General features: G+C 31.8%; 1 protein-coding gene across 1 annotated transcript; it reads left to right on the top strand.

The window, feature by feature from the left end:
- Nucleotides 1-517: 517 nt before the first annotated feature.
- Nucleotides 518-17684, top strand: LOC104886999 (uncharacterized). The gene is made up of 2 exons (XM_010671577.1): nt 518-1306; nt 17559-17684. The coding sequence occupies exons 1-2, from the start codon at nt 518-520 to the stop codon at nt 17682-17684; spliced, it is 915 nt and encodes a 304-aa protein (XP_010669879.1).
- The last annotated feature ends 454 nt before the right edge of the window (nt 17685-18138 follow it).

Genomic DNA, 18138 nt, shown 5'->3' with positions numbered 1-18138 from the left:
TTGGGGAATTAACTTAACTAAAGTTTTGGATCAAAAATCTGTCAGTATTATGACCGTTTTTAGCCAGTATTAAAGTTACCGTTTTTCCCATTATTTTCTCCCTTAATGAGCCGTTATTCCTAATTTAGTGCCATATCTCCTCCCACTAAGTGTCCGTTGGTAACCACATTTTAAGCCACTTTCCGGTTTTATTCTTCTATAAATATCAAGGTTACTGTTCTGATTAAACACACAGAAAAATCATAAATACTTCTTCTTCTCTGCTTTCTGTAATTCTGGGCAATATTGAAAATTGTTCTCAATCTGTTTTTCCATCCACACTGGAATTACAAAAGCCGTGTATCCCTGGAGGTTGATTGCTATGAGGTCGTGTGTTCTAGCGGGGCAAATTCAACTTTAGGGCAGTGAGTTCTTCACGCCACGATTATCAAATAAGTTTAATTTATGTTCTTAGCAGTTCTAGTTCCTACATTCTAAAGTTGAATTTCCGAATTTTTTATTTCTGTTTTTTGGAACTATGGTTGCTGAAATTCCTGATGAAGTTGTGCGTGTCCTTAATGTTGTCCCTATCACCAATCCCTTTGTCCCCGATATGTCTAAATTAGAACCGTTTGATGGGAAGAATTATAGGATGTGGTCTGATAAAATCGAATTTTTCTTAGGTCAGATTGGTGTTGATTATTGTTTGGTTGTTAATGTTGCTCCTGAAAATTCTGTTAGGGATTTTGTGAAAGATAATAAGACATGTCGTGGGATGTTACTGCATTATATGACTGCTTCCCTTTATCTGATTTATAGTAAGTCTAAAAATGCTAAGGAGATTTGGGATGGTTTGAATGCTAAGTATGTGACTGATGATTTTGGGGCTAAGAAATATGCTTGTAGTCGTTGGTTGAAGTTTTCAATGAATGATGATAAACCTGTGCTTGATCAAGTTCATGAGTATGAACATATATGTGCTGATATTATCGCCGAGGGTATGGCTATTCCTGATCTTTTCCAAGCCAATTGCCTACTAGAAAAATTGCCTTCTTCTTGTGATAATTTTGTTCATTCCTTAAAACATAGGCAGAAAGATTTTACCCTTCAAGAGTTAGTGTCCCATATTAAGATTGAGGAGCAGAACCGTATCCAAATGAAAGGAAAATCAGTTGATCATTCTTCTTGTTCTGCTAATCTTGTGGAAAATAAGACTGCTGTAGGTAAAGGACCAAAAGGCAAAGGTCAAAATCAGTTTCATGGTACCAGGCAGATTAACAACAACTTCAGGGAAAAGGTAAATTTAAGGGAAACTGATTTGTGTGTGGTAAGTATGGGTATGCTGCCAAGGAGTGTCGTCAAAGGAAGGAATCTCCAGTCAAAGCCAAAGACAACAAACCTCAAGCCAACCTTGCTGAAGATGATGTCATTGCGCTGCTCTGGTGTCCGAGGTAAAAAGGTTTTATTTCTAAAAAGGGATTATAATTTATTATAAAGACTTTTATAAGAAAGATTTTGGGTATTTAAAATAAATTCTAGCCCAAATAGATTTTGGGGCTAACTTTCCTAAGTTTTACATTTAAGTAGTTTGTTCAAAATAAAATTTAAAATGTTTTAAAGAAAATCCAAAAAGGTTTGCAAAAAGAAAAGAAGAAAAAAAAAGAGGTTTTACAAAAAGGAAAAAAAAAGAAATAAAATAAAATTTTCCGACGCATGGTCTTAGACTCTTAGCGGTTAGGTGGGTATGGATTGAAAAGTTTTTGATTACTTTTCGTTTTAACTTATCTTTTTAATTATTTTACCTTATATAAATATGTATTATGGGATAATTTATATCTTTTGCTAATCTTAGTTGGATAATAAGCGTAATTATTAGTTATATCTTAGCTAGACTAATTTATCCTTTTTCCTATATTTATCTTTTAGTTTCCTAATCCTATTCCTATTCTACTTATCCAACTAGTATAAATAGGGTCTCTCACATTTTTTTTCCCACCAAATTTGAGAAATAAATCTCTTTTCTCAAGTTTAAACTCTTTCTCTCTTAGACTACCTTTCTCTTCCTCCCTAGTAATTATTAATTCTCAAGTGCGTGTATTTGTAGATCTTTAATAATTGTTTTGCAAGTGTAGTATCATGTTTAAGGAAAATATTGTGGATTGAAATACATGTTTTTATGAGTTTTATTATGAACTGCATCTGTTTATATGAATATGTTTGAATGTTTAGAAATTTTATTTATGAAATTTGAATTATGTCTTTCATTTAATATATTTATAAAGTTTTATCTTTGAATTTATATTCAAATATTCTAGAAGGAGTTTGATCTTTTGATTCATGTTTAATATTTGAAAGAGTGCTTTTGACTATTATTATTTTCAAAGGTTAACCCTTGAGCAAGTTATTTTATGTATGCCTTTATATGGCTAAGTTTTAAGAATTATTATTCTTTTTACAGGAGGATTATTTCAGAAGGATTTTTATTAGTTATATGATCTTTTATGATCATAATTATAAAGAGGCAATGACTTGTTATTTATTAGCAAGAACAGTAGCCATTATATTATTTACCCATGTACTTTTTGTATGAGTCATGTGGACAAGGTAGTAACCCCTCGTAATAGACTCAGTAAGGAATAATAAACTTGGGGTGTGTGCACACTTTAGGCAAGGTACTTAGGCAAGGAAATGAGTTTTTACTAAAGTTATATACTTTATGTTATATTTCGCATATACATGTACTCAGTATTTTTACTGAGACGCTTTTATTTGTTTTGTTTTATGGCTTTGTCCCTGTGATGACCCTATTTTGGCGAGCATATTTTACAGGTTGATATAATGCATACTTCATATGGGGGAGCTAGTGAGGAATCATAATTAGTCAAGGAGTTGTTATTTTATTTTCTTTATTTCCATTGTAAGCCAACTTATTTTAATGGAATGAATTTGGCATATGTAAATTAATTGCTATATTTCTTACTTGCTTGCTTCAATTTCGAGGACGAAACTTCTTTTAAGGGGGGTAGTCAAGTAATACTCCGTATTTTTAGTAAGTTAATATTTATATTTTTTGAAAAATTTTAGTTTTTAAAAAGGTTTTATTTTCTAAAAAGGGTTTATAATTTATTAGAAATACTTTTATAAGAAAGAGTTTGGGTATTTAAAATAAATTCTAGCCCAAATAGATTTTGGGCCTAACATTGGTAAGTTTTACATTCAAGTAGTTTGTTCAAAATAAAATTAAAAATGTTATAAAGAAAATCCAAAAAGGTTTGCAAAAAGAAAATCCAAAAAAGGTTTGCAAAAAGAAAAGAAGAAAAAAAAAGAGGTTTTGTAAGTGTTAGGAGAACCTATGAATTCAAGGCCCTCCTAATTGACTATTTTTTAAAATTCATTAAAGGTGAAGATTGTTCTAGTTTATTTCTTTGAAGGAAAGAAGTTTAGTAGTTATTTTGTAGTAGGAGTGAAGAAGGCAATACATTATATTATGTGTTAAGAATTGTGAAATTAGTCATTTGAAGTTTTATGTAGTTGGACGATCTTTAATGTTTCGTGACATGAGTAAGGAAGAGAAATTTCATAATTTGTGGAAACAAGTAGGAGGTCAATGGTTTATACCAGCTTGGAGGAATTATTAAGATTTAGATAAGTTATATATTTTGTTTATGGATATATAGTCAACACCATCTTAGCAATGATATAGAGATAACCTTTAAAGGTGACAAAATAAGGAATATTATGAGGACCTTACAGTATACGAGGGACCATATTTGAAGATGGATTAATTTAAGAAATTTTCTCCTATGCTGAATCGCAAAGGAGTTATCGTTGTTATATTTAAGCAAAGAAAAATACGAAATAAGGCCATATTTGAAACTTTAGCAAGTTTCTTTAGATCATTTTTTGTTTAAAAGGTGAAGTAAGATACTAGAATTCTCCAAATGTATTCTAAGTTGATTTTGGGGATCATTGAGTGTCAAAATGAGTATTACTTTTTGGAGTAGTCTTAAACTTTTGCTTGAATGATAGTGTATAATTGTTGTTTTGGCAATATAGAGTGATTATAAGGATTGGGTATATCACTTATTGAAATAAATAAGTGACTATAATAATAGAAGAAATATAATCTTTTTGGGAGAAATCTGGAGCTTAATAAAAGAGAAAAAGTGAGGAAACTAGTCAACCAAGGTAATTGATTTTGGAAAGAATAGTCGTATTTTTATATTATGGATTTAAGCATTGAGTTCATATTATGTGAAGGAGTTAATTTTATTGAAATGAAGATTGTATGAATTTTCAAGAAAAGGTTGTTTATTTACTATCTCAAGTCCTAGTTGATTACTGTCTATTTTAAGAGAGTATTAATTATGGTACTTTATGAAAAATTTGAAGATGAATTTCGAGGAGTTTTGTCTATTTTTCTTCAAATATATGTTGTGTTAGTATATTTACTAACAAGTTTTGCTTGTGAATAATGATGAATTAATTTGATTTTGATTTGTAATAAAGTAAGATCAGGGGGAATTTTTTTTTTTTTTGATATTCATTGTGAGACCTTTATGAGTTATGTAGCTGATTAAATTTGGAGGAGAAAGCAAATGTATTTTACAAACAAAAGGAAAACGTTGTTTGAATATTGTATATTCGAGTAAAGCTTACGAAATGTTTTATGAAGTTCTTTTGTTCTCACTATATTATAGAATTTTGATAATATATTAGTATTTGCTTAAATAGTTTTCCTACAAAACTTGTCTTTAGTATCAGTATGTAATTCTTTATTATTTCAAGAATTTGAAAAAAAATTCTACTCAAATTTTATAAACTTTTCAGTTTGTCATAAACTATACCTTTTGGACTTATTCAAATATTTTATTTATTATGTTGATCTCTTATTGAAGGTAATTATTTCTAGTACCTTGATATAGAGGTTAATTTTTTTAAAAGTTTAAAAGATATTTTTGAAAGTCTTATCTCTCTAGTGATTTTATTATTACATTTTTCCAGCAACGATTCTTATATTGTTTTTATTACAAAGTTGGTAAATACTTTTAAGTCAAGTTTTAAGCCTTAGCGAGTTACGGGGGCGTAACTCCTTTTAAGGGGGTAGAATGCGATAGAGTTTCGCATTTTTAATTTGAAACGCTATTTGTTGACCTAATTTTGACTTATTTTATGAGTTATTAAGTTAGCCAACTTACTTTAATGGAATGAATTTGGTATAGGTAAATTAATTGCTATATTTCTTACTTGCTTGCTTCAAGTTTCGAGGACGAAACTTCTTTTAAGGGGGTAGTCTGCAATACTCCGTATTTTTAGTAAGTTAATATTTATATTTTTAGAAAAGTTAGTTTTTAAAAAGGTTTTATTTTCTAAAAAGGCTTATTATTTATTAGAAAGATTTTATAGAAAGTTTTGGGTATTTAAAATAAATTTAGCCCAAAAGAATTTTGGGCCTAACTTTCCAAGTTTTACATTCAAGTAGTTTGTTCAAAATAAAATTTAAAAGTTTTAAGAAATCCAAAAATGTTTGCAAAAAGAAAAGAAGAAAAAAAAAGAGGTTCTACAAAAAGGAAAAAAAAAAAGAAATAAAATAAAATTTTCCGGGGCATGGTCTTAGACTCTTAGCGGTTAGGTGGGTATGGATTGATAAAGTTTTTGATTACTTTTCAGTTTAACTTATCTTTTTAATTATTTTACCTTATAAAAATATGTATTATGGGATAATTTATATCTTTTCCTAATCTTAGTTGGATAAGCGTAAATATTTGCTATATCTTAGCTAGATTAGTTTATCCTTTTCCCTATATTTATCTTTTAGTTTCCTAGTCCTATTCCTATTCTACTTATTCAACTAGTATAAATAGGGGTCTCTCTCATCATATTTTTCACACCAAATTTGACAAATAAATCTCTTTTCTCAAGTTTAAACTCTCTCTCTTAGCCTACGTTTCTCTTCCTCCCTATTAATTATTAGGTTTCAAGGTGCGTGTATTTGTAGATCTTTAATTAATAATTGTTTTGCAAGTGTAGTATCATGTTTAAGGAAAATATTGTGGATTGAAATACATGTTTTTATGAGTTTTATTATGAATTGCATCTGTTTATATGAACATGTTTGAATGTTTACAAATTTTATTTATGAACTTTGAATTATGTCTTTCATTTAATATATTTATAAAATTTTATCTTTGAATATATATTCAAATATTCTAGAAGGAGTTTGATCTTTTGATTCATGTTTAAATATTTAAAAAGGAGTGTTTTTGAACTATTATTATTTTTCAAAGGTTAACCCTTGAGCAAGTTATCTTATTTATGCCTTTATATGGCTAAGTTTTAAGAATAATTATTATTCTTTTTACAAGAGGATTATTTCAGAAGGATTTTTATTAGTTATATGATCTTTTATGATCATAATTATAAAGAGGCAACGGTTTGTTATTTATTAGCAAGAACGGTAGCCATTAAATTATTTACCCATGTACTTTTTGTATTAGTCATGTGGACAAGGTAGTAACCTCTCGTAATAGACTCGGTAAGAAATACTAAATTTGGGGGTATGCACACTTTAGACAAGGTACCTAGACAAGTAAAATGAGTTTCTATTAAAGTTATATACTTTATGTTATACAAGTATTATCAAGTATCCAAGAAAGGTTTTTCTTTCAAAATTAAATATTTTAAATGTTTAATTAAATAAAGTGTTTAATATTCCGCATATACATGTACTCAGTATTTTTACTGACACGCTTTTATTTGTTTTGTTTTATGGCTTTGTCCCTGTGATGACCCTATTTTGGCGAGCAGATTTTATTGGTTGATATGATGCATACTTCATATGGGGGAGCTAGTGAGGAATCATAATTAGTCAAGGAGTTGTTATTTTATTTTCTTTATTTCCATTGTTATATAATTGTACAATAAAGTTATATTAATAAAGAGAAGTTATTTAAGTTATTTCCGCTGCATTAGTTAAAGTTCAATTAGTAGTTACTATGAAAGCCTTTAACGTTATCACATGACGGTAATACTCTCATGTTTCTCAAGTGTTTTATATTAAAATATCTTTTTCAAAAGAGAGAAATTTGGGGGTGTTACAATAAGTCTTGCAAGCAACACAAATATTGGTAGGGGGAGACGTCCCCATGAGTTTAGAGGTGGTAGCATAGTCCTCTATTCGTCTTTTCTTTCCCGGATAAGTTGTAAATCGTTTATTGCAGAGACTATTGAGTATTTTATAATCTAAAAGCTTGTATGGAGACTCATAAACCAAAGCTTTTGCCTTCTACGATTAACAATTTGTACTATGCGTTTTCTTTTCCAAGATAATTGTACTTATTGTAACGCCCCGACTTCTAAGCATTAGTATTATGTTAATTAATTACAAGAATTAGCAGCGGAAGACCTTCCTAACTTAGTCGGTGTGTCACTGCCGTACTATCCACACAGGAAAGTACAAGGCAACATTCTTTCATATAACTAAACTTCTATAATAGTTATAGTCATTCTAGAAATATATATAGATAGCTTAAGCATAACTAATGTTACGTAGTTTAGTGATCATAAACTTGAATTACATAACCGTCATAGTCGCTAGAATTAAAGTAATTTAATCCTCACTGCTACGTCATCCCATCTTCGTATGCATACCTTAAACAGAAAAACAAAACGTCATGAGCCGAGGCTCAGTAACATACTACTCTAACAACGTAAATTCATTTCAATTCATTTTATTTACAAACAAGGAGAAGAGAATAGTAAAACCATTTCGTAAACATACACTTCGAATCAGAAATTTAAAAGTCGTGTTCATTAATATTATCTCCATTATCCCATTTGATTATCAGAAAACTTCCTTTGGTTACTTGGCGAGTACAGAGAAGGCATAACCGCCAAGGACATAAGTCCCCCATCAAAAGGTGGCATATAACGTCATTGATCATAACAGAAGGCAAAGCCACCGAGGATATTCATCCCCCATCAGAAGGTGACATATAATGCTAGAGATAGTAACATAAGGCAAAGCCACCGAGGATATTCATCCCCCATCAAAAGGTGGCATATAATGCCAGAGATCGTAACAGAAGGCAAAGCCACCGAGGATATTCATCCCCCATCAGAAGGTGGCATATAATGCCAGACATCATAACAGAAGGCAAAGCCACCGAGGATATTTATCCCCCATTAGAAGGTGGCATATAATGCCAGACATCATAACAGAAGGCAAAGCCACCGAGGATATTCACCCCCCATCAGAAGGTGGCATATAATGTCATAATGCGGGTGCCACTGAGGACGTTGTCCCCCATCAGAAGGTGGCGTTGCCGCCAGGTTACAGAATGACACGTGCACGACCCAGAGAACATAGTACTGCCATTCACCATCTTTCACTTTCATTTATCATGTTTCGTTTCTTTCGAGTAATTTCAGAAATCATGGTAAAGTCATTTCATAATGTCATCAAATCATTTACGTAGCCAAACATTTCATATCCCGCACACCATATAAAACATAGCATAAACATTATATAAAAGCACCATAAAACGTAGTTGGAAGGGGAGTGCAGGTGTTAGCAGTAGACGTTATCTGGAATCCTGCTTAACAACCTTGATCGTAGGGGAAGGCTTGTAATATCTCTTCCTTTTTAATCTAATAATCAATTCAGAAATTAATAAAGACTTATTAATATTTTATTCTAAATTCTGAGTTTACTAATCCGTTTCCATCATGTATCCATTTTAGGAGTTATATATATTTAGGACTTTGGTGGTTTATAGAAAGTCGTAATTCATTATTTATAGACGATGTCTTACCATAACCATTTTGTATTTTATAATTTCAAAACGTTATAGTTTTGTTAACCTTTAATTCAATACTTCATTCTATTAGTCTTAGGGTCTCTTTAAACATATTATTCGTCATTTCATAAATTAAAATAGTGGTCATTAATCTTATGGTTCATGAATCGAGATTAATAATTTGTAATTATGAACTTCATAATATAACACTTTAATTCTTGAAATCTGAACTCTATACATAAGTGTCTGCTATGTTATTATATATATAAATTTAACAAGTAAACTATACTTATTTACTATTACTCTTTAGTTGATATATTATTATTATTATATGAAATATAATATTAAGGTTATCACATACTACATCATCATTTAGTCATAGTTAAGTTCATAATAATTAATTTATAAGGGTTATACTTATACTTTATAGTGAGTTTTACTATGTGTGTGTTATAACTAAATTAGATCATGAACATATTGACTAACCATCTCAAATAGTCTAATAATTTACTGATTTGGTAAAGTCAGCCCAAATAATTTATGGAACCTTTAAATCCAAGTCCAACAAGACAACAATATATAACTAAGCTTATAAAAGAAGAGGTATGTTTTACCATACCCCTGCTTCAAACCAGAGAAGCACGACAGAGAGGCTGCGGCGAAGGAGTCGGAGCTCCGACGATCGGATGGCGAAGCGATACAGAATGTGAGGTGGCGGCACGACGAGATGGCGCGCGGTGGTGCTGGGCCGTGCACGCAGTAGACCAAGCAGAGGAGAGAGAGAACGAACTGGGCGAGAGGGAGGAGGAGCTGAGCGAGAGAGAAGAGTTCGGGTTGACGGTGCGGTGGATGGTTGTTGGTTCGCACAAAGGATGGCGGCGGTACCAGGTGGTTGTGGTGTTGGGCGATGGTGGTTATCGGTGGAGGGTGGTGGTGTTGCTGGTTCGAAAAAAACAAAGGAGTGAGGGAGTGGGGGGTTTTCTGCCAAAAATTTAACAGAGGAATTTGAAGGGTGGTTGGGGTGCTGTTTTCCGGCGATAACTCAGGAGGTTTGAGGGGATAAACATGGCTATTTATAGCCATGGTTGAGTTCCAATTTATGCCCAATTGGATTGATGAATTGAATGAGAATAAAATGGGTTATTGGGTGATTTGGTTTGATTAATGAATTTTATTTGCAAATAAGTTTGATTGTGTGCAAGAAATCCATTTTGAGTTAGAAATCCATGGGTGGTTTTTTGTGAAGAAAATATGAGATGGAGGAGGAATAGATACTGTTTCCATTGTTTTGTTATTCATTTTTATTTTTATTTTTCTTTTATTTTATTTTCATTAAAACTTTATTTCTTTTTCTTTCTTTTCTCTTTTTCTTTTTATTTCTAATACCATTAATTTGTGTAGTAATTACTTTGTTTATTATTTTGTTTTCTTATCTTAACTAATGTTATTATTTAATCTAACATAACTTGTTATTATTTGCAACTCTTGCCATACATAATGTATATATATATATATATATATATAATATATATATATATATTATATAATATATATATTATATATATATAACAAACTACTTATCATTTCTTGGACATAACATAAAAAAATTTTGATCATAAATTATGATTAAAGGAAAAATTTAGCCACTAATTATTATTATTTAATTTAAGCAAGTTTAAATTTTCGGGATATTACACTTATGATTCCAATACAATGATGTTTTCAGGATGTGTGTTTCTATTATGCGAAATTATAGTTAAGGAGTATGTGTTTAAGTTTATATTTCACCTTCGAGAGATCTAAGATCTTGTTAGTTAGTTTGAATATGCATTTTCAAAGACCCTATTAAATAAAATGAATAAAGGAGTGATGTAAGATGGATTATTTTGTTATTTGAAATAATGTAATATTACATGGATATTGTGAATTCAGTTATCATCCGAGAGAATAATAAGCCACGCGACTATGTTTTAAGCCACTAACATGAATTTCTAGTTAGATAGTGTGTACTCAGTTTTTCTTATTTTGTTCTTGGAACATGTCCTGGTGGGGGCAGAGTTCATTGTTAGTGATCTTGCAGGTGTGTTCGAGGCTTAGAATGGATCAAAAAGGAAGAGTTTGGTTATGAATTGTTATAATTAGATTAGTTATTCAGAAGTTGTATTTAGGAGTATATATACTTATTTGAGAATAAAATGTTATGTTGTTTCGGGAATCGAGTAGGGTATTATGTAATCTGTTATTTGGTTTTGAAGATGAGTTGTAATGGGCCCCGACCCACAGGTCCAGGATCGTTTTATATGTTATGTTTCCGCTACGAGTATATATTTAATTCTAGGTCTATTAAGTGTTAATTGAGATTGATGGATATTAAGTATGATTAGCTAGCAGCTCGGAAGTGTGGGCTGTTACAGCTAAACAACCCAGAATTAAATGTCCAACATATTGTTGGGATGAGGATTGGAATCCAGGAATGCCCTAGAAATCGGGCTGTTACTCCACTAATATACCACCTCTTCCTCGGATTAGGTAGCAATATGTTCAATGAATTTTTTGCCTCTAATAGTAATAGTATAAATTTGTATTAAATTGTCTATTGATGTCATTTTACACAAACAAATGACAATAATCTTTTAGCAATCAGTTAATTGTTACTAAACACATTTATAAAAGAAAAGTTTTCAAATTACCAGTCAAATTTGTTGAACAAAAAGTTAAAACTCTAACAACAAAATCTAAACTGTATTTGCCAAACAAGACCTTTGTTTATTTCAAGGGTTCATTCTTTTTTAACTTATTTGCGCTTATCTAAAATTTATGTGATTGTTTTTGAACTTATATAACTTTATTAATCATATCCGAACTTATTTGGAATTATTAGTTATTGTTCAAACTTTTTTTCGTGATAGGTTCAAACGTTATTAGAATTTTATTAGCTCTTGTTATAACTTGCCTGCACTTATTAGATCTTATTATAACTTTTTGTCGAGAATGAGGGAGCGACCCATTAGGGATTTGGTAGCGCGTTTAAAGCAAATTGGCGCAAATTAATCCCTGATTACTTTGATGAAAATTAGGGGATGAAAATTGTTGTCTGCTTGAGTTATCATCACATTCTTTGTATCATGATTGTAATATTATTATAGTATAGAGTTTACAAAGTACTACTAATGATTGTAAAAATTGTTAGGATCAAAAGAAGTAGTTGCCCGATGTGATCTTGGACAAAAAGGATTTCCCAATGTGCTTTGCATAAATTTGGTTAAACATAGTTAACATATATTATATTTGACTTGATTCAATAAAAGGACTTGATTCAATAGACTGTAAGTTACAAGGGCATGAGCTTGTTGTACTTGATTCTTGGAAAGTTTCGTGCTAATAAAATTATTTTGAAATCTCTCAACACGCTAACTTAAGCTAAATCTTAATGTTTTGAACAACTATTAACATGACTTCGATGTATCAGTTTTGAACTATTAATATGACCCAAATGTATCAGTTTTGTAAACTAAAGTTATGTATAACGAAGGAATTTGGGGGTTGAATATTGGGTGTTTCAAAATTAAATGAGGTGGTTAGAAATGATAGAATATGTATTTATGTCTTGATAAACAATATTTGTCAATTACTTTGACTAAAAAAAGTGACGAAATATTTTCTATTCAAAAGTATATACATTGAACAAAAAAAGTATTTATTTACTCATTGCCGGGTTGTATTGGGTCGGAATGGTATTGAGTCGGGTTTACTTGGATCGGGTGGTAACTGAGTTGGGTTGAAATTAGGTTGGGTCATAACTGCGTTGGGTCATAACTGAGTTGGGTCATAACTGAGTTGGGTCATAACTGGGTCGGTGATAGCTGGATTGGGTCACAACTGGTTCGGCTGCTAACTGGGTTTGGGTCACAATTGGATTGGGTGATAACTGGGTGGGCTTAACTGGGTCATTGGCGGGTGAAGTTGGGTGTGGGTTATTTTGGGTCGGAAACAGGTTGGGTTTGGGTCGTTGTTCAAGGGTGCAACTAGGCACGGGTAAAACTGGATCGGCCCAATTCAGGTTGGGTTACCAATTCCACGGGTTAAACTGGGCAAGGGTAAACGCTGGGTCAGAATGGGTCGGCTTTCCAACCGACCACTCTCGGCTTAGAACAGGTTGGGTCTGGGTCACATGCGGGTTCACCCGTGGGTCGGCCCTGTTTTTAACACCTCTATATCAACAATTGTTGAACTTCATGTAGGTTGTACACATGTGAGTTGTCTCACATTAGATAAAGAGGAGAGTAATTACCACAATATAAGCTAGAAGAGTTACTCCTACTACAATCACTTGATTTTAGTAGGGAAGCTCCTTAGAAGTTGTATGTGGACCAAACTTTCCACCTTCTTATTGGGTTCCCTAAGCCCATTTTCAGTTCTATCAAATTTATCAGCAATTTTTGTAAGGGTCCATTTTATTTAAATTATTTTGACTTATCTAAACTTATCTTATATTATGTAAACTTATCTTATATTATCTGAATTTATTTTTTTCTTATTTGAACCTTATTTTTTCTTACTTAAACTTATTTTATCTTACAAAAACAAATATTATCTTTATTATTATTAGACTTATGTATTCTATCTAAATGTATCATATCATACTTGAACTTATTTTTTCTGAAATAAGTTGAATAGAACGGAGTTTGAGTTTTACATTTTCTTTTTATATTTAGGAATTTATTTAAGCCATAAGGCATGTTTGGCAAAACTAGCGGTTTAGTAGCTATTAGCGGTTCTAGTAGCTGTAGTTGTTGGGGTAGCTGCTAGCTGTCTACTAGTAGCTGTCAGTGGTCAACGATTAAATATCTTATAAACATAATTAAAATAAGCATATTAGAAAATTTACAACGTAGTTTTTTTTAAAAAAAAAAGTGTATAAGTAAGAAAATGAAAATAACTTCAGATTTTACTTTACTCACAAAGTCTTGAGGAAGTGAAAAGACAGAAAGAAAAAAGAGGTGAGTGTTGTTCGTTAGAGGCAAACTTAGAGAGACAAAAATCAGGAAAATGTACAATAGAAAAATAACTCATATACAAAATAGTGGAATATAAAAAGATACATAGAACAACACTTTAAAAGTAAGTTTTCTTTTAAAGGCTGTTTATATTTAAATAAGATTAATCTATCAAAAGAAGTTAGGCAATCAATCAAAGTATTAGAATAAATTAAAATTGAGAAGTAATGTTGCACATTACCGTTCGTATAACTTTTAAAAGTACAAACTATTGAGAAGAGGAGTAGAGTAGATTGCAATCATATGTTTTATTCAAGCTCGAAAACTCGCGAGTTTCAAATTTTCAAGCTCGAACTCGAACTCGAACTCGAAATTCGAGCACGAACTCGAGCTCGAGCTCGAACTCGAACTCGTTTCAAGCTCGAACTCGAACTCCTTTCAAGCTTTTTGGTCATTCGATATAGTTCTATTTTTTATAGAAGAAATTTTTTGCTTTGCTTTTTGGTCATTTTATACACCTTTTTTAAATAGAAAAGTACAAGTATTTTTTATATAAAAAAATAAAGTTAAATTTTCTTAAAAAAATTAAAAGTGTATTTATATATATATAAAATTTTATCGAGTATCTCACGAGTTTATCGAGTCGAGTATTGAGTTGCTCGACTTGACTCGTTAACCCGTCGAGTCGAGTTCGAGCTCAAGTCGAGTTCACTCGAGTAAGTCGAGCTTTGACCGAGCCGAGTTTGAGTAGCTCGCGAGTTGTCTCAACTCATTGACAACCCTATAATCTTAAGTACATATTATTCTATTTATAATGAAATAAACCTAGCTAAGTTATCGTTATTGGTGATTGGAAATAATAGATATTCTGGCGGAAGATCCCTTAAATTATGGCGAGCTCATTCTCTTATTATCTCAAATTCTCAATTGCTCAACAGGTATTGACTTTATTCAACGTGAAATACTATCACGTGCTTGTCGATTATGTAGACGAAATCAGGAAATGCGCTTATCTCTAAACACGTTGCTAAAACTGATTAAGTACAATACGAATTTTACCGCACAACAAAGACTATTGATTTATTTAATATGGGATGAATTAATGCATTTAGTTCGGCCACACCCACAGGCCACACCCCCATGTAGATATTAAGATATTATAGATTCGCTACTGCAAGACTGCAGCTGGTGGTAACATGGGAGAGGTTTACAGCTCACTATAATATACGAAGTATAATGTACATCGTACTATAATAAGTAAACTATTTCTGTTTCAACCATCTTTGTTGATTGTCAACGGGACATTATACTCCCTCGTCCCTCCCTTTCAAATTATAAGGTATGTAAATTAGTTTTATACATATTAAAAAGTTAATTAATTTTAATTAGATTTGCATAAGTAATAAGAATTGGACATTAAATATTGTATTGATAATAGAATATAACTTATAATCTTATCTTGATAATAGTATAAAGTTGCATTTAATTTTACATTGGTAATGTAAAATGCCTTATATTTTGAAACAAATTTTTTTAGCTAAAATGTCTTATATAGTTATGGGACCATGTGAGCTTTTAAGGATAAAATAAGACGCTTTAATTAATCACGAATACTCCCTCCGTCCCAAAATATAGTTCCCATTTCCATTTTGGGTGTCGCAAAATATAGTTCCCATTTTCATATTTAGTTTTACATTTTTCCGTAATCTATACTAATATATTAAAAGGCCCTATGGAGTTTTAGTTCATGTAATCCATGTACAATAAAAAAAATTAGAAATTGCATAGTATGGGTTTTGATCCCGTGACCTCAAATTCATGTACTAAAGTTTTAACCACTAGACCAAGTTATATTTAGTGTTATTATATCAAAGTACAATATTAATAAATGAAATTTTTTCTTACCCGGGGCATAGTCCAGACCTAATAACTAGTTTGTCTAGAAAAACTGTGTCCCATCATTTATTTGTTTCTTGAATTTTGTTTTTTCCTTTGTTTATTCAACCAAAATGTTAGAATTAATGCTCTTTCACCAACTATTCTCCATTCTCTCTCCTAAAATCATCTTTTCCCATACAACATTTATTTAAATAAACGAAAAATCTTTACCATCTCTCTTATATTCTACTTGCATAAATTATCGTGAAAAAAAGGAAAATGGGAACTATATTTTAGGACGAAGGGAATAATATTTTATTCTAAATTTTGTACAGTGCGTTACTGCGTTGTAATTAGTTATGGAGCCATGTGAGCCTCCAAGGATAAAAAAAGAGGGTTAACTTTTTTTCATAAAATCAAACAAGTTTTTTTTTTCCTTCTCGGAAACTCGTGGTAAGATGAAAATTCTCTGGGCTGCTCTCATATAGGGCCATCCACTCAGAGGTCCAACAAGCTCCAACCCCCGGCCCTCTCCTTCTCCAACAATATTGAAATTTTGCTTCCACCAAAATTTAGACATTGATCTTATATGTAGGAGATACCGAGATAGGAAGCTATACCATTAGATCTAAGTGTTTTTGGTTAAAATCAAACAAGTGTTTAGTAATGCTCATTGTATATAACAGTATTTTGTTTTGGACTTTGTACGGTGTTGTAGTAACTAGTAACTGAGTCATGTGAGCCTCTTATATAATTGGACTCTTAAACATTTTTTTTAAGGATAAAATCACGACGGTTTACTTAGTAATATGGATAGTAGAGAACATTATTTTATTTGGGACTTTGTACACTTCTATATTCCTTTTTGTTTTATCGTTCCAGAAAAATTGCTTAGCGATCCACTTATATGGGAGGCTCACATGGCTTCAATTTTTTTTATGATAAATATCACTTGAACAAATAGGGGATGGTAGGGTGATAGGTGCATATATTAACATAATTTAGTTGTACATTAGTGTATTTTCATGTATTATTAATTAGATTATTTACATTGCATTTATACATATGTTTCTATTCGCCCTACTAATATTATTGGTGAACGTGATGTTTCGGTTCCTAATCTCAAATTCTATGAATATTTACCACATTATCTTATGATATATTTGTTGATGTTCATGATTTATCTACCTTTGTGGAAATTTGGAATCGATTACAAACTAGATTTATGCATGCTAGTATGGCCCGCTCGATGGAATTGAAAGGTCGTCTTACTCACGTTAAAAAGGGTGATTCTAAGATTATGGATGGTTATTTACGTGAGATTAAGGTTATTGTAGATTCTTTAGCTATTATTCATTGTCCTGTTTCTAATCAAGATTTAGTTCAGCATACTTTGTTTGGTTTGGATCGTTATACGGACTACGATCATATTGTTACAACTTTGTTTCATTATCTGTTTCTTTGGAGTATTGATGATCTCCGTCCCAAGCTTTTGCTTCATGAGCAACGTATCAAAAGCTCTAAGGAGGGGTTGAATTCTTCCTCTCATCATGCTTTAGTTGCTGTATAGTCATCTGGTTCTAGTAATTCCTCTACTAGGAACACTTCCGGTGGTCGCAACAAAGGAAAGAACAATAAAAGCAAAGGTGGTAACAATGAGCGTCGCAATAATAATAATCGTGGCAATAGTGCTAACAACAACTCTCGTGGTTATGGTAACAACAACAATGCAAATCGGAGACGCCACAATGGTATGAGTAAATATTCTAACTTGTCATCCTATAGTATGTCTTGCGTTGATTCTATTACTAATGGTCTGTCCTCAGTAGGGAATCCTTCGCCAAGTGGCAATTTAAACTCTATCTCTACTTCCGATACTTGTGGTCATTAATTTGTTGGTTTCCAGGTCATCAAGCTGAATGCTTATTGTCCTCAACGATTCAATTCTAGCTTTGTTCCTTCTTCCTCGGAGAGTGTCATTCGAGCCTTAGCTGCACTATCAGTTGGTGGTGAAGCAAATGATTCAGTTTAGTACCCGAACTCGGGAGCTGCATCTCACATGACTCATCAGGATGGTAAGCTTTCTGCTATAATTCCTTACTCTGGGTCAAGTTCTGTATTCTAGTGCCTCTTCCTCTCCACCTATTATTATGTCCCCCTCTTCCTAAGTTTCTCGGTCTCCTCCAGTTGTCTTAAACCATCACCCCATCGTCACTCATTTAAAAGACATGGTGTCCAAGCCTAATGTCTTAATGAACTTAAAAAATTGAAATTGTTGAGTCACAACCCACTAACTTTAAACAAGCTTCTAAAGACTCTCGTTGGCGTCAAGCTATGCTTGATGAATATATGGCTTTAATTAACAATGATACATGGGAGTTGGTACCTCGCAACTATGACAAGAATTTACTTGGTTGTAAGTGGGTTTTTCGGATAGAATAAAATTTTGATGGTTTTGTGAAGAGGTTCAAAGCTAGGTTTGTCGT

This window comes from Beta vulgaris, chromosome 2 (genome assembly GCF_026745355.1).
Source record: "Beta vulgaris subsp. vulgaris cultivar EL10 chromosome 2, EL10.2, whole genome shotgun sequence".
Taxonomy (NCBI): Eukaryota; Viridiplantae; Streptophyta; class Magnoliopsida; order Caryophyllales; family Amaranthaceae; genus Beta; species Beta vulgaris.
This window is presented reverse-complemented; position numbering and strand designations above follow the sequence as displayed.

Bases quoted from the DNA above. Each gene is read 5' to 3' on its own strand.
- LOC104886999 (XM_010671577.1), top strand. From the start codon at position 518: ATGGTTGCTGAAATTCCTGATGAAGTTGTGCGTGTCCTTAATGTTGTC. The intron at 1,307-17,558 runs GTAAGTATGGGT...GTTGGTTTCCAG, and splicing joins GGGAAACTGATTTGTGTGTG to GTCATCAAGCTGAATGCTTA.